Here is a 24,695-nt window from a genome sequence, read left to right as displayed (position 1 = left end):
TCTCTGAATGGAGGGCGGGGTCGGTAAGTGGCTAGGTCATTACACCTGATGTCAATTTGTGTATGTTTGTTTGTTGCAGGGATGAAGTATAAAGGGAGGGGGAGAGGAGAGAAGAGGGATTCGCTCCCCGACCACAACACGTGTGTGTGAGTGAGTGAGTGAACGAGTGAAAGCTGAAAAGCTCAATAAAGTGAGTGGGTGTGAACACGAACTCTCGCCTGCCGTGCTTCTGTGCTCCACCCACATCGGGGATTACTACAGTGGTGCTGAAACCCGGGACGCACACCACTCACTTTATTGAGCTTTTCAGCTTTCTCTCTTTCACTCGTTCACTCACACACACACACACACACACACGTGTGTTGTGGTCGGGGAGCAAATCCCTCTTCTCTCCTCGCCCCCTCCCTTTATACTCTATCCCTGCAACAAACAAACACACACACACACACACACACACACAAATTGACATCAGGTGTAATGACCTAGCCACTTACCTTCCCCGACCCCGCCCTCCATTCACAGACTGCTGTTTGGCCACGCCCCCGCTGCCACAACCACATCTGCAAATTTAGGCATCTTAAAATGTTTTTATTAATGCCAAATAAAATATCCAGCACAAATTATATATATGATAGACATAAATTAATAATTTATAAATTTTATTTTAAACACGTTTTTAGTTAGCGGGACTGCAGCTTATCACCTCTCCCGCCCGCTCCCACATTGTGCACTCCCCCTCCCGCCCGCAATGAGCTTTCAAAATTTGTCCCGCGCCGCACTGCTTTGCGTCGGGTCCCGCGGGAGTGCAGGGCTCTAGCTTATAGTCGTATCAGCTCATGTACGACTCGATTTCGTGGCATAATTGTTAAATAAACAACCGCCCTTAGACTAAGTCTGGAGTAAACAATTTGTCCTTTTCTGTAGAAATTCATTCAATAATAACCTACACACACTACAGAAGAAATTCAAACATTTACATTTATGGCATCTAGCAGATGCACTGCAAAAAATTAAACTGAATTTGAGGAGAAAATTCCTTAACACGAGTGAAATTATCTTGCTGCATGGACAGATATTTTTACTTGATAAGACATCTTCGAATAAGTTGGTTGCGATCTAGAACTAGGTTTAATAATCTCAGAATCGGTGTCTTGTATTTTTTATAATAGGAAATGCTAGATCGTTTCAACTGTTCAAGATATTTTCACTTGCTAAGATATCATTTTTTGCAGTGTGCCCTTATCAAGAGCAACTTAAAACACTGGCGTATTCCTCAAGACACAACAAACAATGAACATACAAAGAAAGGTACATAAATACAATGAGAGAAACATTTGCTACAAAAAGTGCAAGGAGTAATAGAAGACAAGATCAGAGATGGTGAGAGGGTGTGAATAAATCTACAGGGTAAAGGAAGGGCGGAGAAGACGCCAGAGACGTCCTGCTCCTGGCGCTCTCCTGGAGGAAACTACCGGTGAAAACAGAGAAAGAGCCGGAGCCTAGAGCATGCAGTAATCATTATTCTGGGTGCTGAGACAATGAGAATCTCTGGACAACGCAGATAGGAAGCAACCCAGAGCTACAGTGACTGTTACTGTCTAATCTAGTGCAATAATCAGAAGGTAAAGCGTAGTGTGGGTTAAAACGTGGAACGTGTTTTTACAGTCAGTCAGTCAGAGACAGAAACACACTTGGTTTTATCCACATCTGTGTGGCTTGAGATTTACAACAAAAGGAGAATTAACGTCTGTGGCACAATCTATGGAAAACTAATATGAGAAATCATTTGGTTTGACTGCCATGTTCATGCAGACAATGTTTTAAAAAAAAAAAAAAGGTTCTGCCATCACAGATATGGATGATTTTCAAGACGTGTTTCCCAGATTACAGTAAACACCATGAAATCCACAGTGCTGCAGCTTTTTAAGTGGTGAGTACAGAGTTCTGTGAGATTCTCTATGTTAGCTGGAGATAGAAACCACGCCGTCAGGTCTGGCACGATAAGAGGGCCTGTTTTGGGAAGCGTGGACCGTTTAATTACCATTTCAGAGTCACTGTGACATGCGTCTAGTGTCCCCCCCTCTGAGTCCTGCTTGGGGAGGGGTGGGCCAATAGACAGAGGGGTCTCATCATACTCTTCCTCCTCTGACTCCCCCTCCCCTGGAGGATTTGAACCGCGGGTCAGGAAGTCTGAGCGTGTCCGTGCCATGCGGGCTTTTTTATGGCCTGGTCTGGCAACCTGATTAACCAAACAATAACAACACAAGTAAAAAACGCTCCTGTGATATGCCCCCGCTGTGCAAGCAGGTTCTCCTGTGATCCAAGATGGCTTCTCTAACAGTTCTTAAATTACATACAAAAATGCACACGTCTGTAATAATAATAATAATAATAATACAAATTCCTGAGGATTTGAAATGCTATTCCAAGCTGGTGGTGTCAGATGTAACGTTTGTTTGCTTACGATTTATTTTTTCTCACCTCACGACCTTTTAGAGGCTTCAAGGATTTGATACCGGAGGGTCCGGCTTCCTTCTGAACTCCAGCTGACTTCCCTCTACCGGTAAATTCCTTTTCAAACCTGCAACGCAGTCGGTCATCAAGTTTACGCCAAATTAGTTTCTACTGTTTTTGAATGACAGCAAGTTATTTAAGGAGAGTCCAACACTTACTTTGAGAGGGAAACCTTATCCTTGGGTGAGAAAAAAATCGCTCCATGTCGCTCAGTCATGTTGACACTTGAGGTAGGTGGTTTCTTATAGGCTTCTTTGGCAGCATCTTCTTGAGACTCTAAGGTGAGTTTTGGGGACCATCCATCCAACACATTCTGTTTGCCCTTTGGTCTCTCTCTTGTTTTGGATGACATACCCTGTCTGTCTTGGGTTTGTAGCTCTGGCTGTGCTATAGGAGAGCTTCTGTCTGTGGCCTTTCCGGATCTTTCTTGCCTACTTTGCTCAATCCTCTGTAGGGCTTCGCCTCTCTGCTTCTCAAACCTCTCTCTCTCAAACTGGGCAATGTTCTTGCGTTGTTTCTCCAGGATCTCCTTCTGCTGCCGGATCTGCGCCATCATCTCCTTCTCATTCTGCTGTTGCTGGTGCTTCTGCCGCTCCTGTTTGGCCTCATTGAGCTTCTCGAGCCTCTCCAGCATGGACCGGGTGGTGCTTTCACCCTGCGCCGGGCTGGGAGGCTCACTGGTCTGAGCAGAGCCATCTTTTACCTCTGGTGGCTTCCAATCTTCTGCATCCAGCAGGGTTTCCTTCTGCATGCTAATCACAACCACTACTGGTCTGCGGGAAGATTCCGTCTCATTCTTTACTGCCTTTTCTGGACTCTGATGCTGTGAGGTGGAGGAGTCTATACTGGACTTTGCAAATATAGAACTGTTCGCTGCTGGAGGAATGTAGAAAGTAGGAAGAGAGTTCTCTAGTTTGGGCAAAGCAGGAAGATTGTCTGTTTCGGCTTTGGGACTGTTAGATAGAACAGCAGGTGCAAAAGATTCAGGAGGAAATGTAAACTTGGGGCTGCTAGGGAACACTTCATCCTGGGGTGGTGCTGAAAAAGAAGAGTTAGGATCCCCAGGCTCTTTTTCTTTAGCATAGTCATCCATACTAACCAGCTCAAAGCTTCCTTTGGAGCTTTGGCTATCTGGAGTGCCTTGAGGCGAGAGGGCACCATCATTGGCAAACTCCACTGACCAGCGCCTGTCCTCAGAAGGAGATGTTCCTCCTGTGGCACGCACCTTAAGCAGCTCCAGACTAAACTTGGCCTGCTCTAACTCCCGTAGACGCCGGCTCTCTCTCTTAGCACGCGTTTTCAGGCTGGAGTCATCAAACAGGCGTGCTCCCTCTCTGACCACCACTCGAGCTTGCGGTTGTGCTTCTGAGTCTTCTGCGTGCATCTGTTTATCCTTCTGATGCGGCTCCTCCTGAGGGGCCTCGACCTCACAGAGGCGATAGAAAGTCTTCTCTCGATCCACGCAAGAATGGTCCTCCCACATGCTCACATCCAGACCAGTGAGCTTCAGTTTCTCTTCTTCTGGAGATGGGCTTGTTTGTCCATTCAGCAGCTGTGTCTCCTTCAACTTCTGCTCCCTCAGTTCTTGGAACCTATATATTTGAAAGATACCACAAAGACTGCTGACGACATTATACTGAATGGATACTTACTCTAATTAATATACATTATATATAGGGGGAGCATGGATAAAATCAAATAATCATAAATTTACCCAACTAAAACAGAGCCAAAACAACTGCGCTCTTCTCCCACCAAACTCTTCCGGCTTAAGGCTGAACTGCTTATGTAAATCTGGAGATTTCTGCTTGGCAGACTACCAGTAAGATCTGGGCATGAACAAGCTTCGGCCATGGTTTGGAGTGATCCAGGATATTTTAGGGTCCTGTATTATTAAGCAAAATACCTAAACAAAGCAGCTCTCTGTAGTGAGGAAAGTTGCTTACCTTTGCCTTGCCAAATAGCCTCGACATGCTGCTTGGAAGAGAATGATGTGACGATGGTGGATGTACTGCTCTCTGGCCTTGTAGCCTCTCCAGGCTGCCTGGATCATGACAGCAGCTTGAGCGCGTCTATAGCAGCATAGTCTCCAGTTCCTTTGGATTACCAGTACTGCTTCCTTCCATAGCAGGAACCTGCGGCGCTCTTGGAAACCTCTCCAAGCTGACTGAACGCAGATTGCTGCTCCCTGTCTGACATTATCGTCATACTTCAGCTGCTCATCTCTCTGCTTGACCTGGTGGCTCCGCCACCAGTCCTGTACATAAAGAGAAACACAGTGTGTGAAGCCATGCAGCAAAGCTTGGGGTGCTTTCAAATATAGAGTGTGTAGTCCCTGGTGCAGCTCTCTTAAGCAGACGAGAACAAATCACATCCGGCAATGGACCAAAATAACTGCTCTGGGATCATCTGAGCGAGGTCATCTCCGTCCAGTTCCGAGTGAGGTTTTTTTTTTTAAATACCATGTTAGCATCTGAGGCTACATCATGGCAAAAAACTTAACAGATATTACAAACACTTTATAAATAAATAAACAAATAAAAATCGCCAGTTCCAAGTGAACATGAAACTAGAGCCCTGCACTCCCGCGGGAGTCCCGCGGGACCTGCTGCAAAGCAGTGCGGCGCGGGACAAATTTTGAAAGCTCATTGCGGGCGCGGAAGTGCACATATGCAGGCGCGGGCGGGAGCGCACATATGCAGGCGCGGGCGGGAGCGGTGATAAGCTGCAGTCCCGCCAACTAAAAACGTGTTTTAAACAGGTTACACAGTGACGGTAGGCTTGACTCAATGCTATCCCAGAAATCCTTCCTGTAATATGCAAATTTGGCTGTCCAATCAGAGGCGGCCAAATTTGCATATTACAGGAAGGATTTCTGGGATAGCATTGAGTCAAGCCTACCGTCACTGTGTAACCTGTCTCTCTGATTAGAGTTGTAGACTAACTCAAGCAGTAAATCACTTCACTCATGGTACAAAGCAAGCCCATTCACTTAATGCTGATCAGAGAATTACAATGGTTTCTCATGTGACAAAAATGTGCGATTCGCGATTAAATATTTTAATCGCTTGACAGCACTAATTATTATTATTAGAGACACTACATGCTGAATTCAGAAACAAGGTAAATAATAACAAACGTGAACATGAGCTGTAGATATTTATGCTCAAATCCACTCAAAGTAGGGGGCGGGGCACCATCACGCTGTGTCAAGACAAGAACTTTCCTGAGAAATAACGCAAACGTTTGCATCATGCGGGATTTGCGGGCGGGAGCGGGACAAAATATGGCGGGCGGGAGCGGGACTGAAAATCATAATTTTTTGTGGGCGCGGGCGGGAGCGGGACTGAAAAATCATAATTCTTTGCGGGCGCAGGCGGGAGTGGGACTGCACAATGCGGGCGCGGGACTGAAAAATCCAACCCGCGCAGACCTCTACATGAAACTAATCCAATTGCAACGAGAAGGCATTTTAACTCCGAATTGGGCTCCCGAGAGGTGCAACAGAAAAGCGCTCCACCCATCAGGAGTATGAATCGCCATGTTGCCACATCCATCGCGATGTTGCCTGTGCTCTCAGAAAGGGAAGAGTAGCATACACACACTCTCCCTGTCACTAGCTAATCATGGGTGTCTGAGCTCACATGTACAGAAGTGGACAGATAGTGCTGTCCTCGGAGTGTGTTACGCTGCCCCTGACGTTACTGAGTAGGAGATAGAAAAGATGCAGTTGCCTGGCTTCACCCGCCATGGAGCAGCTTCACCCTCCTTCATTGGTAGCAATCATGTGACAGGGGAGAGATGTTTGGTTGGTGGGTGGGTATGTATGAATCATGATGAAATTTGGGGGAACACCCCCAAAAAAAAAAAAAAAAAAAAAAAAAAAAAACAGCCTGACTGCAGGATGTGAACCAAACATGCCATGTCTTAGGTTTCGGGCAGCATTTTTCTATAGACATGAACTGAGCCACAGGACTGAATTGTGGCACTGCAGAAGCACATCATGTTCTGCATGTTTGGACAGAAATGAAAAGAGAATGCAAAATACCTGGTGCAAAATAATATTCCAGGCCATTTCTTTACTTATCTAGTAATTCATATAGCCCTGACTCCCTGGTTCTCCATTATCAGGCAAGTTTTGTTATTCCTATGAGCATCTGATAAAGATTTGCCCATTACCGTATCTCTGTCCAATGAATGAAAGTTTCACGAAGATTTTTTTTTTTTTTTTTAGCCCTACACACCATTGTCAATATTTTTTGACAAATAGACATGAAATACCTCCTTTCTGGAGGCTGAGGAAGTTTGGTACGTCGCCCAAGATCCTCAGCAACTTCTACAGCTGTGTGATCGAGAGCACCCTGACCGACTGCATCACTGTGTGGTACGGCAGCACTACAGCTATGGACCGCAAACGCCTGTAGAGGGTGGTGAAGACTGCAGAGAGGATCACCAAAACTCCACTGCCCTCTCTGCAGAGCACCTACCACTGCAGAGTCCACAGGAGAACTGCCTCCATCCTCAAAGAAACCACCCATCCCCAGCATGGACCGTTCACACTTCTACCCTCAGGCCGGAGGTACAGAAGTGTGTAAGACTGTAAGACTGTCCGACTAAAGAACTCTTTCTTTCCCACCGCCATCAGACTCCTGAACAGCTGACAGGAGCCTATAACCATGGACCACCTCCCGTTTGCACACTACTGCCCTTTTTTGCTGCTACGTCTGATCACTGCCTTATTTTTGTATTATACTGCCTGTTTTGCACTACATTTGCCTTTATTTTGTACTATACTGTTTTTCTGGCTTTTAATTTGCACTACATTGCTTTTACTTTGTATTATTTCTTCCGCCTATTTATTTATTTGTAATTGGCATTCATGGTGGACAGCAAACTAAGAATTTTACTGTGCAAGAGGACATGTCCTTACTGTGCAAACAAAGAACACTTTGAACTTTCATTCGAGTTGCACAAACATCTGGTTATGAATTATTATTTATTGAAAGACTGGTATAGATAGAGATCAAATCTCAGTGCTGGAGACTAATTTAGAAAAGAAATTGAATTAAATGCATTAGTGTCTGAAAGAAATAGGAGTGAAATGTTTAAAATGATTTGACTCAAAGGAAATTGATATTACAATATCACTCTGAAAAAGTTTTCATTGCCAGTACAATATTTACATTTCCACAGATTTCCCCCCACACACTTTATAATGCTGCATTCAACAGAATTTATTTTTGTTCCATCAAGCAAAGGTGCACCACATGTTCTCTTAAACGAGCTAATGAGCAGGAACGGAGCTACTGAAAAGCTAAACGGCACAGAATTACCAAAAATATTTTTTGAATATTACGCAGATACCGTACAAACAGCCAACGAATCAGTCAACCAAACTCTTGAATAAACACAAGTGTTTTTTTATTTATTTAAAAACTAAGAGTATAGAAAACAGTCATGCCTACAGACCTAGAGAAACCGTTCCTGCATATGAAGTCATCGATTTTTATTTATTTATTTAACCCTTATATTGTGTTCGGGTCAAAATTGACCCGTTTTCAAGTTCAAGTTTGTAAAAAGTACCATTTGGATTTTTGTACTGGAATGAGGCTTCATCTAATCCTCAGACACATCTGATTAAATGCAGCAAAATTGATTTTCACCATTTTAGTAAATTCTAAAGGTTTCAAAATAAAAAAAAGTTACATTTGTGGTGTTACGGGTCAAAAATGACCCGGCAGAGAAGACTGGCTGTTCTATGCATCACTTAAAAGCTATGGGTTGCTCTGGGGATCAATTATGGCCCAATATGCCCAGTTATGGCCCACATCACACAAACACACACACAAAGACAGAAACATACACATGCATGCAGTCGTGCGCACACACGCACGCACACACAGACACACACACACACAGGCCCCCTTCACACACACATGCACAGACAGAGAGACACAGGAACACACATGCATGTAGGCGCACACACACACCGGCCCCCTTACATCACCAACCCCACGTGAACTCAAACTTTCTCGCAGCATACTGATACCCTCTGTAGGATGGGATATCAGTTGAATTCTATAGGAGCATCAGTCAACATGAGCAAGAGGTATACTGTTCATGAGGCGCTGGATCACATCTTTGGTCATGACAGCGATCCTGAAGACAGAGGGGAAAGTGAAGCTGAAGGGGATTTGTCTGAGGATGAGGTTCAGCTTGACCCTGAACAAGACCAAACATCTGAGGAGGAGGACCCAGATGTCACAGATGCTGAAAGAGAGGTGTTCAAGTCAAGAAGAGGTGACATTTCATGGTCATCAAGCCCTCTTCAAACCCAATGCAGGGCACCAAGGGAGAACATCCTCAGAATGACTCCAGGTCCTACCAGATACGCTGTGTCACACGCCCAAGACATCAAGTCAACGTTTGAACTGTTCTTTCCACGACCTCTTCAGATTATCCTACTCGAGATGACCAACATGGAAGGGAGAAGAAACTGCCCAGTTCAGTTTCATGCAGGCGCGCACACACACACGCGTGCGCGCACACACACAGTGTTGTTAATCATTGTTCATTTTATGGTTTAATTGGTTGGTTAATTGGTATGGTTAAATAAAAGTTGGTTTTATGGAAAGAAATTGACTTGTTGTCTTTATCCTACCATTTATCTATACGGGTCAGTTTTGACCCGCAACACCACAAATGTCACCATTGTTAATCATTTTAAATTTAAAAAAAAAAAAAAAAAAAATTTTTTTTTTTGGTAGGTGTACTCTAATATCAGTTTATAAGACATTTACAGTTTATAATTACTCATTCTATGAGTAAAAGAAATATAATAAGTGAATTTAAACAGTTTTTGTAATTAAAAAACGAGTGGTATATTTTAAGATACAAGGTCTGTGGAGCCGACTAAAAAAAATTCCAACAATGGTTCCATGGATATGAATACATACTAAGTTAGCAATGAGGTGAAAAACAATATTGGAAGAAAACTAGTGATTTTAAGCATTTTCAGGCTGATTTAAATCACGGGTCAAATTTGACCCGCTAACACTACAGATGCGAACAGCTTTCTAACACATTACAAGGGTGAAGAAAGATGTGAGCAGTACCTGTATGAGGAAGGCGCCATGTTTCATCCTGAGAAAACTCTTCCTCTCCTGTACAGCTCGGAAACGACGCTGAAAATTGACGATTCTCCGCAGCACCTCCTGATGGAGCAGATCCTGCAGCCTCTGGCGTGCTACCTCACGCATGAACACCTGACCCACACACACACACACCATGTTAGTGACTCCACACCACATACAACACATTCTCTAGGAATGTGACGAATAAAATTGGGTAGTGTGTGTCATGCTACAGGTATGGATCGTCATCATTTGGATGCCTGATTCGCTTAAATTAAACCAAGTTCCATGACGGCAATGGATAAATTACATTCATCAAATGCTGAAAGGTGGAGTCATACCATTGTGCGGCCCACTTGAAAGCCATCAGGAGCGAGATCCACTTGGCAGAGGTAGTGCCTGATGTCCTCCTGCGTGGCCTGCAGGTCCTCGGGTAGCATCACGTGAAAGTGCCGGACAAACTCCTGATGAAACGCAAGATAAAATTAACCTCATCAGATGTTTTATCTGCTTATGAGACATCATGTGTGACATATGGCTGTTCAAGCCTCGCAGGGCAACTGCAACAAATATTAGACATCCAAAACAGTCAAGATGATTAAAAAACATTTATATCTTATTGCTGAAGGAACACAAGCCTCATTCTCTGTAGGCTATAGGGACTGAGGAGCATTGGGGGGGGTGCTCTGTGTATGTAATTATTGTGAGCCACATTCATAACGAACAATAGAGAGGCTGTGGAGGAGGTCAAACTGCCAAGGTGAGCACACTGTCCAGATATTCAGCAATAAAGGCTGCATGTCACTCCTGTGCCAGGGGAATTACTGCAGATTAAGGACTCACATGGGCACACAGCTGTGGGGCTTTCTAAAAGCAAACTGTATTACCCAAAAAGCAAACTATATTAGCCAAAAAGCTATTAGTCATTGTTTCATATTAAGCATGGAGCAGAACATCTAATTCAAATATACACCGACCACAACTTTACTGGGTCACTCTCATGAAACCATTAAAATGCCATGACCATCATCGTCGTCGTCTTCTTTTGGCTGCTCCCAATTAGGGGTCGCCACAGCGGATCTTTCGACTGCATTGCTCCCTGTCTTCCGCATCCTTCTCTACCACTTTCATGTCCTCTCTCACCACATCCATGTATCTCCTCTTTGACCTTCCTCGTTTTCGTGTGAACTCCATCCTCAACGTTCTCCTTCCAACATGCTCTGCATGTCTTCTCAGGATGGACCCATACCATCTCAGTCTCATCTCTCTTAGCTTAATTCCCAAGCTCTCCACATGTCCTGTCCCTTATCCTGTCCAACCTCATCACTCCCATCGCAAACCTTAACATCCTCAACTCCGCCACCCCCAACTTTCCCTCCTGTCTCTTCGTTAAGGGGACGGTCTCCAATCCATACATCACAGCTGGTCTCACTACCGTCTTATACATCTTACCTTTCACTTTTGCTGGGACTTTCCTATCACAAATGACTACTCCACCCTGCCTGCACTCGCTTTCTCACCTCACTATCGCAGCCCCCATTTTCCTGCACAGCTGACCCCAGGTACTTGAATTCGCCAACTTTCTTTGCATCTTCACTACACTCTCATCCCCATTCTCATTGATGCACACGTCTTCTGTTTTGCTACTGCTCACCTTCACTCCTCTTCGTTCCAGTGCATACCTCCAGCTCTCCAAACCCAGCTCAACCACCCTTCTACTTTCACCGCATATCACAATATCTGCAAACATCATGTTCCATGGTGACTCTTGCCTCACTTCATCCGTCATGCTATCCATCACTATGGCAAACAAGAAAGGATTCAAAGCAGATCCTTTATGGAGTCCCACCTTCACCTTGAACCATTCGGTCGTTCCAACTGCACACTTCACTGATGTTTCACTGTTCTCATATATATGTCTTGCACCACTCTGATATACTTCTCATTCACTCCACAACTCATCTCTCGGCACTCTATCGTATGCCTTCTCCAGGTCTACAAACACAACGTAGCTTTCTCTGGCCTTCCTTGTACTTCTCCATTAACATTCTTGAAGCAAAAACTGCATCCGACATGCTCTTCCTTGGCATAAACCCATACTGCTATTCACAGATTGAGAAGAGAGCTAGCAATCTCACCTCCAATACCCTTTCCCATAACTTCATGGTGTGGCTCATCAATTTTATCCCTCTGTAATTACTGCAGCCCTGTACATCTCCCTTATTCTTGTATATTGGGACTAGCGCACACTTTCTCCATTCATTTGGCATTCTCTCATTCTCTAGGCTCTTATTAAACAACCTCATTAGGAACTCCACAGCAGTCTCACCCAAACATCTCCAAGCCTCAATCAGGATACCACAGTTATTAAAATACCATGACGGTAATCATTTTAAATATAAAAACAATTTAGTAATATAATACCAAAGAAAATAGCATTCTCTAGTCAAGTTTATTTTTGTAGTGCTTTTAACAAGAGACATTGTCGCAAAGCAGCTTCACAGATATTTAAAGACTTTAAACATGAGCTAATTTTATCCCTAACCTCTCCCCAATGAGCAAGCCTGTGGCAACAGTGGCAAAGAAAAACTCCCTCAGACGACATGAAGAAACTTCAAGAGGAACCAGACTCAAAAGGGAACCCATCTTCATCTGGGTAATAGACAACGTGATTATAAATAACTTGCTTCTATAACAGCGTCCTACTGTATATATTCCCAAAGTACAACTGTGAAACCAGGAAATTCATTATAGTTTTAACTAGTGCTGTCAAAAATGTCGCGTTAACTTGACTCAATTTTAACGGCAATAATTTTTTTATCGCGAGATTAACGCTCTGTGACATGATGGCACGCCCCGCACAGCCAGAGTCCTCTGCCCTCCCCCGAAGAGCCACGGTGCTCGCTTAGGTTTCGTTTTCCCATCGGCGGCTCCAGCCCCACTTTGCAGTAGCTGTGACAAGACGCGTTATGCTCTGCAATAAAAAACAAAAACAAAACAACATTGGTACAACCAGTGTTCGAACTATGCCGATATTTTCGGGGGGGGGGTGCTTGCGCTTGTCTCAGAGCGCGGATCTCCATCGTGCGCTCACTTCGGATATGCAAATGCTTCCCGTTACACATGATTGCTATGTCAATAAACATCATTTTGCCAATATTTTAGAGACCCCCCAGCATTTCCCAAATCATGTTTTCAAGGGATCTCGTGTCTGTTTCAGGGGATCTCGGATCCCCCGAGTACCCCCGTAGTTCGAACGGTGAGCAAGCCCATTCACTTTTTTTATGCTGATAAGAGAATTACAATGGTTTTTCATGTGACAAAAATGTGCGATTAAATTGCGATTAATCGCAAGTTAACTATGACAGTCGCGACATTAATCGCGATTAAATATTTTAATCGCTTGACAGCACTAGTTTTAACATGAAGTCTGTTTTGCTGACGTTATCAACTGTTCATTGATGGAAATTTTAGTGTAAAACTTGTCATGACAACTGCAGTCCTAGAGTTCGCAAGCTAACTGTAGTCCTCAGCCGTAAAAACATTGCTGCAAGTATCCAGAGCTGATCTTCCAAGTTCTCTACCTTGCACAAAGAGTAACTTCGACATCAGAGTGAATTATTTGTGTTTTGTATAGTATTTTCTGTTGAAGTTTTCATTACTGCAAGTGCAACACACCCAGTTCTGTCTGAATGTACATTAGGTTGTAATTTAAACAAAGTAAAATGAAAATATTCGGGGGGGAGGGATATTCAACTCCATTTTCAAATGACAGAAAAATTAACTAAAATATTCATGCATCATCATGGAGAAAAAAAAAATTGTGGAAAAATGAAGCTTTCATAACTGAAGTTCCCATCTTCTGCAACATTTCTGAATGACCATTTCACAGTGTTGCATACAGAACTGCTCAATATGTGCTCATACATGAAGCCATGAATGTGTCGGTACACAGAGCCAAATGGCTCCTGAAGAGGCGGGAACAAAATGTTATAGGATGGGTGAGGAGGACCTTCAAGCCAATGAAATCTAGGGTCACTGGTGTCGACAAAAAGAGTGGAGTCATGAACAAATACCCATTTTATATTTCAGATACAAATCACAACCCTCTCAGGGAAGCAGTCTTGGAGATCAGATGGCAGTCAAGAACACCTGTGAGGAGCTGGAGGTCAAGCAACATCAAAACGCGCCTCCCGATGAAATCAAAAGCATGGATTTATCAACATGAGATATTGCCAAGGATTCTATAGCCACTGCTCCTTTATGAGCTTTCCATCAACCACTGCAGAACTTGAAAGGACAGTAATCTGCTTCTTGAGTAAATGGCTGGGGTTTTCCAAGGAGCTCGAGTAGCCCTGCCCTCTATGGAAACACCCGCAAGCTGAGGCTCCCTTTGAAGTCTACTGAGGAGTTTAAAGTCATGCAGCTGAGAGAGGTGTTACAGTAACCAAGACACGAGTGACCCTAAAGTTTCAGAGACTGAAGTGATTGTTAAGACTGCCAGGAAGTGGAGAGCAGAGATGGCTGTGGCATAGGTAGAGTCAAGACTTCACCATAGGTACATGGTGTGAACCAGCAGAAGAATTGGGCTGGGAACCACCCAAACTCCAGGCTACAACAAAGCCTATGATAAGGAACATCAGCACCTAGTCCAGGATGAAGTCAGAGCGGTGACTGAGAAGAGGTACAGCAGAGCATTAGGGATGGGGCAACAAGTTGAAGAGAGGAAGATCTCATTCTCTCAACCTTAGGCAGGCATCATCACACCGTATCAAGTTCTTGATCCAGTCAGTTTATGTTGTCCTCCTCAGCCCTTCCAACTTGTTCTCCAGCTCTTCCATTGGGGCTTGGCAGAAACACCAGCATGCCCACTTTGCCGCAGGAGGACACTGAAGCACATATTGAGCGGTTGGTAGAAGAGCAAGATCACTGGCAGGACGACCAGATATTGAAGACCAATCTATAGTGCAATTAGTACCAACAGAAACTCCAAATCCACCAAGCATGCAATCTCTTGTTAGACCCAGAGAAAAGCCAGGGAGAGCATTCAAAAACACAAAATCAGGACTCTTCAGTGCAGCCCGAGATTGGCAGCTTTTGGTGGACTTCTGGAGGTAGCTTCAGTTCCCCCAGTATATCATGAAGTCTCCATTCCAATCGCACATAGTCCTGGAAACAATGAAAATCATGGCCTTGCTGCCTTGGGAGGATCAAGTGGAAGAGGGAGAAGTATGACTGCCTAGTCAGCAACTGTCACAGTCAAGGCTAGTACCAGTAACTAAGTTCAAATTTTGTCTATTTTTGGCAAATATCATTCTATAATAAATTTTTTTTTTATAATTTTCTTTAAAAAAAAAAAAAACTAAACCCCCCCACACACACTTATGCTTCATTTCTATTAGGGTGTTCACATGGCACATATTTGCATCGATGCTGCACCGATGTATTTTGTTGCGATATATCTTACACCGGTGTAAATTTTGCGCAGCGTTCACACGTCACAAACCTGCTTACTAGAGAGAAGCGTGTTAGCACCGGTGCAGCCCCACTTGCGGTCACACGGCAATTTCTGTGACCGTGCAATAGTAGCAAAAACTTTATTACTATCACTTCCTTTGATAGTAATAAAGTTTTGATATCATTTCCTTTTATTACTATCATTTCCTATTATTATTACTACCATCATTTCCGATAGTAATAATGCGGAAATGAAATATGCGCATGCGTGAAAATGTACTTCCTTTTCCCGGTTGTCATGGCATCACCAAGTGCCGGGAAAACGACGTGGATGAAGACACCAGTGTTGCCAGATATTGCTGACGTTTTCCAGCCCAAAATATGTTCAAATCCACCAAAATGCACTTAAAACCTCCCAATCTGGCAACACTGGAAGACACGCAGTTCTGTTATTGTTGATATTCGCCATTTTGGAAGCGCAAAATACCAGGATGCAAATTATGCAATGCCCGTATGTAATCAACTCTCCTCACGCGTAGCGAATCTACCCCTGTAGCGTTCAGACGTCCCATTTTATATCGGTGCTGCCCCGCAAACTAGCATTTACTCCGGAGTAAATTTCTTAAACCACCTCCCGAGCAGGGTTAGATTTGCACCGGTTTAAGCAGCTTTCAGGGGCGACACCGGTATAACTTTGTAACGTGTGAACGCTCTACCGGGGCAGCCCCGGTGCTACACCGGAGTAAAAGTTGCCGTGTGAACACCCCTTTTGAAGACTTTAGGTCATTTAGTTTTGTTTTGGCCATTTGTGAACTGTTAAACTCCTTTACCATGCTTTGTGGGTGTGACCTTTTTGCTGTGCCATCACCATTTATACCTATAGAAGTGTGCTTATGATTAAATTGTTGAGAGCACAAAGTTCTAAACTCTTAATTTTGCTCTCAGAGTGTACCAGACTGATGCATTTAACTTTAATTTGAACAATCAAGAACATATGAAGACTTTCATCGCAAAATGCTATATATCCAGTTTTGCCAATTTGAGAAAAAGCCATTTTTTATTGTGCATTATCGAAAAATGAAACCGATACCATTTGAAAAGTTTATTATAAACTACTCTAAATCATATGACATGTTCTGATAAAATCCTTAACTCATGCAAAATGAAAAATGATTGTTTTCTTCCCTTTAAAATGCTATAAATCCATTTGACCATTTTTTCGCAAAATGCTATATATCCAAGTTAATTATTAATGACAAAAGTCTGCAAATTCTGCATGCAGTAAACTGTCACAATATGGTTTCTTAAAAAAAGTCCTCCCAAGCAAAATAAATGTGAAACTTTACATTTAATTGTAGCATTTACCCTTTGTGACAAGAATGCTCTGAAGAGTTATGTGATAAAAGCACTATGATGGTTTCACCCCATGATCAATTTTTTTTTCAAGCTAGCAACAGGACTAAAATACAGATGTGTGCACAAATCAGCTTACAAGAAAACCCTGCATGCCTCTGTGGTCGACATGAAGCTGGACTCTCTGGTGACGGTGGCAGAGAAGAGGACTATGGACAAATGACTGAACATCATGGACGATGCCAGTCACCCTCTGCACACCGTCATCAGCAACCAGAGGAGCCTGTTCAGTGACAGAATGCTCCTTCCCAAGTGCAGGACTAACAGACTTAAAAACTTCTTCGTCCCTCACGCCATCAGACTGTGCAACTCCTCTCTGGGGGGGTGGGGTTAACAGGAGGACAGAGGATATATAAATAAAAGTTCTCTATTTTCTATTCTCTGTTTATCCTGTAATGATGCTGCTGGAATTTTAATTTCCCTGAGGGAACCCTCCCAAAGGGATCAATAAAGTTCTACCTAATCTAATCTAAAATAATGGGTTCTTTTAATCTTTTGTCCCATTTTATGTCCTGACCTGCTTCTCTCCAGCATTAAAAGCTAAATCAGTGGACAAAGAGAATGACTGTCCCGTGCATTGCGGGCACACCCAATTTGTGGCACCTTTCCACCAGCAGAATACCTTATTTGCTTCTTTATTTCACGCTCATGATATTCTAGTCCTCCCTCTTTTTCTTGGCTTCGGTGAAACCAAAATTTTATCCTCTAATCGGTTGAAATCATTCATTTTTAGCAGAGAATAGTTCTCGATTCAGCGTCCCTTCAAATGATCATGGGCGCCGCCATGTTGGACAAATCGAGAGCGCTGATTGGCTGAGCGGATATAGCGCGATTCGGAAGAAAATTAGAGTGGCGGATATCGCGGTTTGATAAAGTGGAACTTCATGAAGTAAAAGCAATGGGATGTGTTGCGTTTTGACAAAAAAATGATTTGAGATATGAACAGAACTTCCTATTAAGGTATTTCACCTGACGTCACAGGGTCACGTGACGCCCCGGTGTCCGCCATTTTGAAGGTCAAGCTAGCTAATGTCAACAACATAGTAGCTAGTATGTTACTGTAGCAAAGTTTACGTTCAGTCATTTGGATGACTGTTAAAACCTTTCAGTCTCAAGTTTTTCCTTTACTGTATTTACTAGTTTACTGTAATTATGATCCGGCAGCTATTTACACCGGATCCAGTGTAAATAGCTGCCGGAGCGCGCTCCAGCTTGCTCCCCCTCGCTCCCAGAGTGCTCCGGGAGCAAGCCGGAGTGTGCTCCGGCAGCTATTTACACTGGATCCGGTGTAAATAGCTGCCGGATCATAATTACAGTAAACTAGTAAATACAGTAAAGGAAAAACTTGAGACTGAAAGGTTTTAACAGTCATCCAAATGACTGAACGTAAACATTGCTACAGTAACATACTAGCTACTATGTTGTTGACATTAGCTCGTGCTAACAGCTAGCTGCTAGTACACTGCTACAACACAGACACCGACCCTAATACAGTTCTTGGTCATTGCCTGGTAACAGCAAATTTATAACGGGCCATGTCTCAACAGACTAAGAAGTTATTTCAATGACATTTAATAACATTTTGTTTATCCTGAGGACCGAAAGTAAATGAAAATGTGAACAAACCTTAGCTGTAATAAGATGGCGACCACCGGCTCCAGGGACGACCCGCTGATGTAGGCATGTTACCCAGCCTGACACAATATTTGTAGGCATCCAAACTCTTATACGCTTTCAGATCAATACCTGTGTATGGCGATGGGTTTTTAACGACATAGGTATACAGATCATGTGGGCCGAAGTCAGGTAAAGACGAGGGCTTCGTGTACTTCCGTACGTCAGTGAACAATCCTGGTGGAAGCAGGTAAACGTCGTTCTCTAAGCCTGCTAACCTCAATTTTTGCAAATACCTCTCCCTCTGCTCGCCCTGTAAATGCCCTACATCGCTGGATAGTGAAGGTGTTTTCTGCATCTCGCTCCTTTTTCTTTTATGTTTTTCGTTTGTCGCCTTCCTCGCATTCAAACTGATTCGAGCCGTGACGTCCAAAATGGCAGCCTAACAATGCATCACATGACTTGGTCACGTGGGTGAAAAACCTCAATAGACAATCTCGTGTAGATTGGTTCCAAAATTTCGAATATGGTGCTTATCGCGTTTTGCGATGAAAGTCTTCATATGCTAAATGTTGAATCAGAATTGGGGGGGGGGGGGGGGGGGGGGGGGGGGGGGGGGGAGAGGCTCTCAGTGACTTTGGCCTTGGCATGGTTGTCGGAGTATTTCGGAAACTGCTGAAAAGTTTTTAGAATAACTCAAAAGACCCATTCTTTACAAACGCGGTGAACAGAAAAGCATCTCGAGCTATGAGAGAAGCTCGCGTTCGGTTCCACACGTCAACCAAGAACAGGAATCTGAGGCAACAGTGAGCATAGAGTTATAGAAACTGGACGGCTGAAGATTAGAGAAAGACCAAGCTATTTGATGAATGACCAGATGGACCATATGAATGAATATATTGTATCCCTTCACAACATCTGCAGATACTGGAACTTTATATATTTTAGCAGTGTAGAAGTTATTAGTCATATGACATTTCTTAGCTACACCTGCCCTGATGTTGGTTAGCAGAGGCATGGACAAAATGCAAACAGCCTGCAGCTGCCACCAGGGGGAACTATAGAGGATTTATTCGGCAGTTTGAGGCAGACCTGGAATTCAATCTTCCGATCACAAGCTCACAGATCCAACCAGTGAGCCACCACGGCTGTCCGTGTAATGGAGAATGTACTGTATGATGCACTTCCTTCGTACAACACTTCAACAAAAAGTACTAAAAGCTATTTAAAACGCATTAAAAGGAAAATTACAAAAAAGTTGTATCTAGACTTTAATGTACTAGTTCTATTATGTTGTCTTGATGCCTTGTCAGCTCACCTAGAAAACGATTATAAATGAACAAAAACTCTAAATTGATTACATTTTTGACCTCCTGGCACATGGTGTAAAAACAATGCCAACAATAATAAGAAGTCACGCTCGCTGACCACACCTAGGCACAGCAGACGACAAACTGGAAAGAGTGATTTCAGCCTTGGATACCATGGTTATGACCAAACACAGGAAATGATCTAAAATTTATACACCCCTCAACAAAGGAAGAAAAGTCCAATCCAACTTTGAGGTTGTTCTGAGAATGTTTTATGGACTCCGTGTGTGTGCGCACGTGTGCGCGCACGTGTGTGTGTGTGTGTGTGTGTGTGTGTACACGCATACCTGAAAGGTATATTTGATGCTGTAGCCGGATTGTCTGATGCGCACAGTCTCCAGCATGCCTGTGTAGCGAAGCTGCCTCAGCACCAAAGTGTCATTAAATCTCAAGGGCAGCTTACAGGAAGAAAAAGAAGGAAAATGAACACCTTCCTGTTTTCATAATATCTAGAGGTACTAGTGCGACTATGCAAATGTACCTTCTCTGCATTTGATCTGATGCACTTCACAAAATAGGGCTCAGACTGGCCAAGAGTCTCCATCAGCTTATTAAGAGATGCCTGAGAGAAAGACAGAGCACATAAAACAAGTCATTTACGACACTGACGTCATTTATGTTAAACCATGCGACAGGCTGAACTTAAAATGGGAGCATCTCGTGTAACATTTTGAGCCCATTTTTGATCTATTGATCGTTTTATGATGTGCGCATATGCTTTATTTTAAAGTAATAAACGAGAGCGATGCAAAGCGAGCTATCAGCATGGGCTGCTGTGATTTACTTCCTGAGAGTTGAGACAGAGTTCATCTTAGACGACAAAGGAACTGGAGCGACTTCACTCACAGCCGGGCCCCACCTTAGCCCTTTGCGCGTTTGTGCGCGCACGCCCCAGTGTCTGAACTGAAGGGCGGAAGGAAAAGCAACTATTTTGGTGGTCAGGAATTCACTTTCTCTTCTTCCAAAACGAGAGTAATCAGACCCACAACAGGATGTGGGAAATGAGATCATCCACACATTTGTGCAGATCTGTTGCCAGAGGCTGTGTGACTACACACAGCGATGGGTGTTTATGGTTCTCTGATGCGTTCTCGCTGAGAATGAGATATTAGAATCCCCCGTATTCTTAAAAACGCTACACCTCAGATAAGGGCTCACGGCAGATTGTGCTGTTTAACGTGACCGATTAAACATTAAATGCATTTTTATTGAGCAGCCATTAAACAAAGCAGATGAAAAAATAATTATTGTAAAGAATAGCTGAAATTGCATGGAGTCAAAACGGACTGTAAAAAAAATCTCTTACTGAATGGTAAACAACTGACATAATGGAATTATTTTTGCTGAGGCTCATAAATATGGGCAGGGTAGGACAACTGTGGTCAGCCAAGCACGGGGCTGAGAATAAGACTACGCCCAGAATGCACCCTGAAACGACCCATATCCGATTTTTTTGCCCATATGCGACCTGTATCCGATTTGTTATTGACAATCTGAACGACACAGATCCGATTTTTTCACATGCGACCCAGGCCGCTTGGATGTGTGGTCCTAAATCCGATGCATATCCGTTATTTTCACATGCGACTGCAGTCTGACCGGACAGGTCGCATTCATGCGACCTACACGTCATCAAGAGACAAACGTCACTATTCTGCGTTGGCTAATCCCGCCGCTTTGGTGGAAAACAACATTTGTACAGTTTTCAGAATTTAAATAGACTTTTATAGAATTGATCAATCGAGCCCCGTGGCCGGCGAGGGCCTTTCTGTGTGGAGTTTGCATGTTCTCCCCGTGTCCGCGTGGGTTTCCTCCGGGTGCTCCGGTTTCCCCCACAGTCCAAAGACATGCAGGTTAGGTTAACTGGTGACTCTAAATTGACCGTAGGTGTGAATGTGAGTGTGAATGGTTGTCTGTGTCTATGTGTCGGCCCTGTGATGACCTGGCGACTTGTCCAGGGTGTACCCCGCCTTTCGCCCATAGTCAGCTGGGATAGGCTCCAGCTTGCCTGCGACCCTGTAGAACAGGATAAAGCGGCTAGAGATAATGAGATGAGAATTGATCAAGCTAATGGTGGATTTGGTAGGGACCTGGATGTTGATCTGTTAGCCTGATTAAATAAAACAGTTTCTATAACTGATTTATAACTTAAACCATCCTGTACTACAAGATTATAAGATTGTTCTGGAAATTTCCAGTAATTTGACACCTTCGGTCTCATTACTCTGCTGCCCACATTAATCAGATTATTGTGCGAGTTCCGCCGCCGCCACAAAAACCACATCGCCAGGTCTCGCCTCATCTCCATAGCAAACTGCACTGGTGTTTCTGCACCTTGAGCCAGCGCTGAGAGAAGTTGCAGAATTCAGCTGGCTATAAACAATCTAAATAAATATAAAAATGTAGAAAAAGTTTATTAATATGACGAAATAAATATGTGCAAATTATTAAGCCTGAATTAAGAGTTTGGTAATACAGCGGCCGTATCCCAAATGACCGCCTACTGAAGCTCGAGTGCACTATATAGAGTTTAAAAATCCATTACTTCCTAGTAACACGTAGTGCACTTATATAGAAATTAGAGAGACATTTAGGAGTCAACCCTCGTTACCAGGCTACACGTTTTCATTTCAGTTCAGAAACAAAAACACACACGAGACCTCACACTAACACTAACCAGATAATTTAAAAAAAAAAAAATCATTAAACTTGAAGAGTGTGCTTTTTTTTGTTTACGCATTACGTAGATGTGCTTATTACGTGTCAATTTGTGCATGCGGGACACTTTTGGGTCGTTTTCCGTTCATATTGGAGATCGCATACAAGTCTCATATAATTGGTAATGTGAACGGCCTAACAAAAAAATCGGATTTCACAACAAATCGGATATGGGTCGTTTCAGGTTGCAGTCTGAACGTAGTGTAACAAGGTGGGAGGTGGGGGCGAGAGAGAGAGAGAGAGAAAATGAGAACACCATACAAACCTGAAACTGAGCACTAATACTTGGAGGTTTTTTCTTCTTGTGGAGGTGCAGCAAGGACTTGGTGATGCGATCATACAGTGTCAGGCTGCTAAGGTACCTGAGAGACTTCACGTCCAACAGGTGCTGTCGTGCACAACACCAAAAACCAACATCAGCATGATATTCTAGCAACTATAGTTAAAGGACAATTCAGTACTTCTGTAATATTCACCTTCGGAAGACTGGGTTTCATTTTGTAGTTTTTGTTCCTCCTGCACACGGGAGAGAAAAGGAGGAGAAGAAGAAAAAAAAAAAAGTTGACTGTGGTCACACTGAAGAATTACTTCAAGTACTACAGAACTCAAAATGAGTTCTGGGATTGCTGGTTTTGCTTATAAAGACTGGTACTGGGCTCAAATTTGCTATGCCAGCACTTTTCTTTCTTGGGGAATGTGACAAACAAGGGAAAAAAGTTCTTACATCAGAATGCCATGGGCTCTCTCGAGGAGCTTGCTGCTGGTAGAGTTGAAGAAGATCCCATCTTCATCGATGACTGAGGCGCCGGAGGATAATCGGCTTTGTCTCCCAGAGCGTCCATTCCTGCCGTCCCTGATGAGCAAAATTAAACACGCGTGAACGCTCAAAGTGAAGCGCGCACATTTTTACAAGTATTTCACACTTTGTTTCCAAATTGCATGCACATGGGCTCCATGTGTAATGACTTAAGCTGCTAAGTATTGTAACTGAAACAGTACTGTCGCTGAAAATTTTGACTACAGCTGTTGGTGCTTTCGCTAAATGGTGTTCTGGCATTTGTGCAGCTTATGGAGCCATTCAGGGAAACATGATCCAGTTAGGATTTATTTTATCGATCCCATAATTCGTTCATTTATCTTCAGGAAGCACTGCTCAGGGTCGCCATGGATCTAAAGCCTCTCGGGGAACACTGAGCGGGAAGTCGCCAACCACGTGCTTTTGACAGGAATAAGGAAACCGGATAACCTGGAAGAAACCCCACATGGTCACCGGGAGATGCAAACCTTCAGACAAAACCCCAACCTGAACTCTGGAGCTGTGAGGCGACAACGCTACCTGCCATGATCCCACAACGGTATAGACAGAACACACCACAAGCCTGTGTTGGTAGTAATTGCGGGTCTAACCCACAGGCACACCACCATTCTGATTACATTCCAACGCAGAGTTAACACACTCAACATCTCAGTACATCTGAGCCCGTGTGCTCACATGGAGTGCAGGAATCCAGAGATGGAAGTCTGTAGACCCACAAAAGGTCATATTCTATGATCCTGTAACATCATTTTAAAAAGGTATAATCAGCAGCTTGGGACGAAGGGAGCCTGAAGTGAACCAACAATCCAGCCCTTCTCTACAAGGATGTGCTTTCGGAACTGATTTACAGCCAAATAGAGGACACGTCTGTGTGAAATGGTTGCACATTGGCAGTCCTTTCAGTTTCTCTCAAACATTACAGAAAAGGCACTGACCATCTCTCTAACCATGTGTATATTGTGATTTAGTCCATCAACATTCACTGGACATGAGCAATCGTGCGCTCCGATTGGCTACTCTACTACTAGGATACCAGCTCATCGACCACAAGTAGAGAAAAACAAAATGGCAGAGTGTGTTGCTGAATCAACAAGAAGAAAAGTTTCTTCCTGTTAAATTTTTAAAAGAAACAAATAGTTGTCTTGTTTGTCTCCCCCATATCGCCTGCTCCACACTCCAGCCCAGTCAGTGGCGGTAATGCACCTTTAAGTTGGTTTGCCAACCGCCAAAAAACCCTGAAAATCCCCCCCAAAAAAATATGGAATAAAGGTATTCGATGGTCAGACCGCATCCCCCCCCCAAGAATTACCGTATTGGCTCGAATATAAGACTGTTTTTGTTGTAAAAAATAGCTCTTAAAAAGGGGGGTCGTCTTAAATTCGCGGACTAGACAAAATGCCGCCAAAAACGAAAGTGAAAGTGAGGACAGTGAGAGTGAGCAAAGTGAGGCTGAGGATCTCTGTGCTGAGTAGCTTTAATTTAGCAAACTACCCTTTCCATTGTTTCAGTTGTTTATTATTGTAAACCTTAATGTATTGTTTAAAGCATTTGCACTGTTCTGCAAATTTATTCCATATACCCGTAGGCTATGGGAAGTTAATGCAATGACATTCTGAAGTTTATGAACTTTCAATCTAAACCTGACAAATTTGTTGAATT

The 24,695-nt window shown here is 43.5% G+C and overlaps 1 protein-coding gene across 9 annotated transcripts in view; it reads right to left on the bottom strand.

Annotated features, from left to right (window-relative positions):
• The window catches only part of myo9aa (myosin IXAa), a 235,602-nt gene that overhangs the window by 28,692 nt on the left and 182,215 nt on the right, over positions 1-24,695 (bottom strand). For 8 of the 9 annotated variants that reach the window (XM_060940904.1, XM_060940907.1, XM_060940910.1 and 5 more), the window contains 11 exons: positions 22,944-23,072; positions 22,696-22,735; positions 22,485-22,607; positions 19,983-20,063; positions 19,789-19,899; positions 9,989-10,111; positions 9,630-9,779; positions 4,461-4,771; positions 2,673-4,106; positions 2,482-2,581; positions 2,042-2,239 (listed from right to left, as the gene is read on the bottom strand). In XM_060940904.1, the coding sequence (XP_060796887.1) occupies positions 2,042-2,239; positions 2,482-2,581; positions 2,673-4,106; positions 4,461-4,771; positions 9,630-9,779; positions 9,989-10,111; positions 19,789-19,899; positions 19,983-20,063; positions 22,485-22,607; positions 22,696-22,735; positions 22,944-23,072 (2,800 nt within the window). The remainder of the gene's footprint in view (positions 1-2,041; positions 2,240-2,481; positions 2,582-2,672; positions 4,107-4,460; positions 4,772-9,629; positions 9,780-9,988; positions 10,112-19,788; positions 19,900-19,982; positions 20,064-22,484; positions 22,608-22,695; positions 22,736-22,943; positions 23,073-24,695) is intronic. The other variant, XM_060940911.1, reaches the window with a different exon arrangement.

Source organism: Neoarius graeffei, chromosome 15, assembly GCF_027579695.1.
Source record: "Neoarius graeffei isolate fNeoGra1 chromosome 15, fNeoGra1.pri, whole genome shotgun sequence".
Taxonomy (NCBI): Eukaryota; Metazoa; Chordata; class Actinopteri; order Siluriformes; family Ariidae; genus Neoarius; species Neoarius graeffei.
Note: the sequence above shows the minus strand (reverse complement) of the source record. Positions and strands in the feature narration are given on the sequence as shown.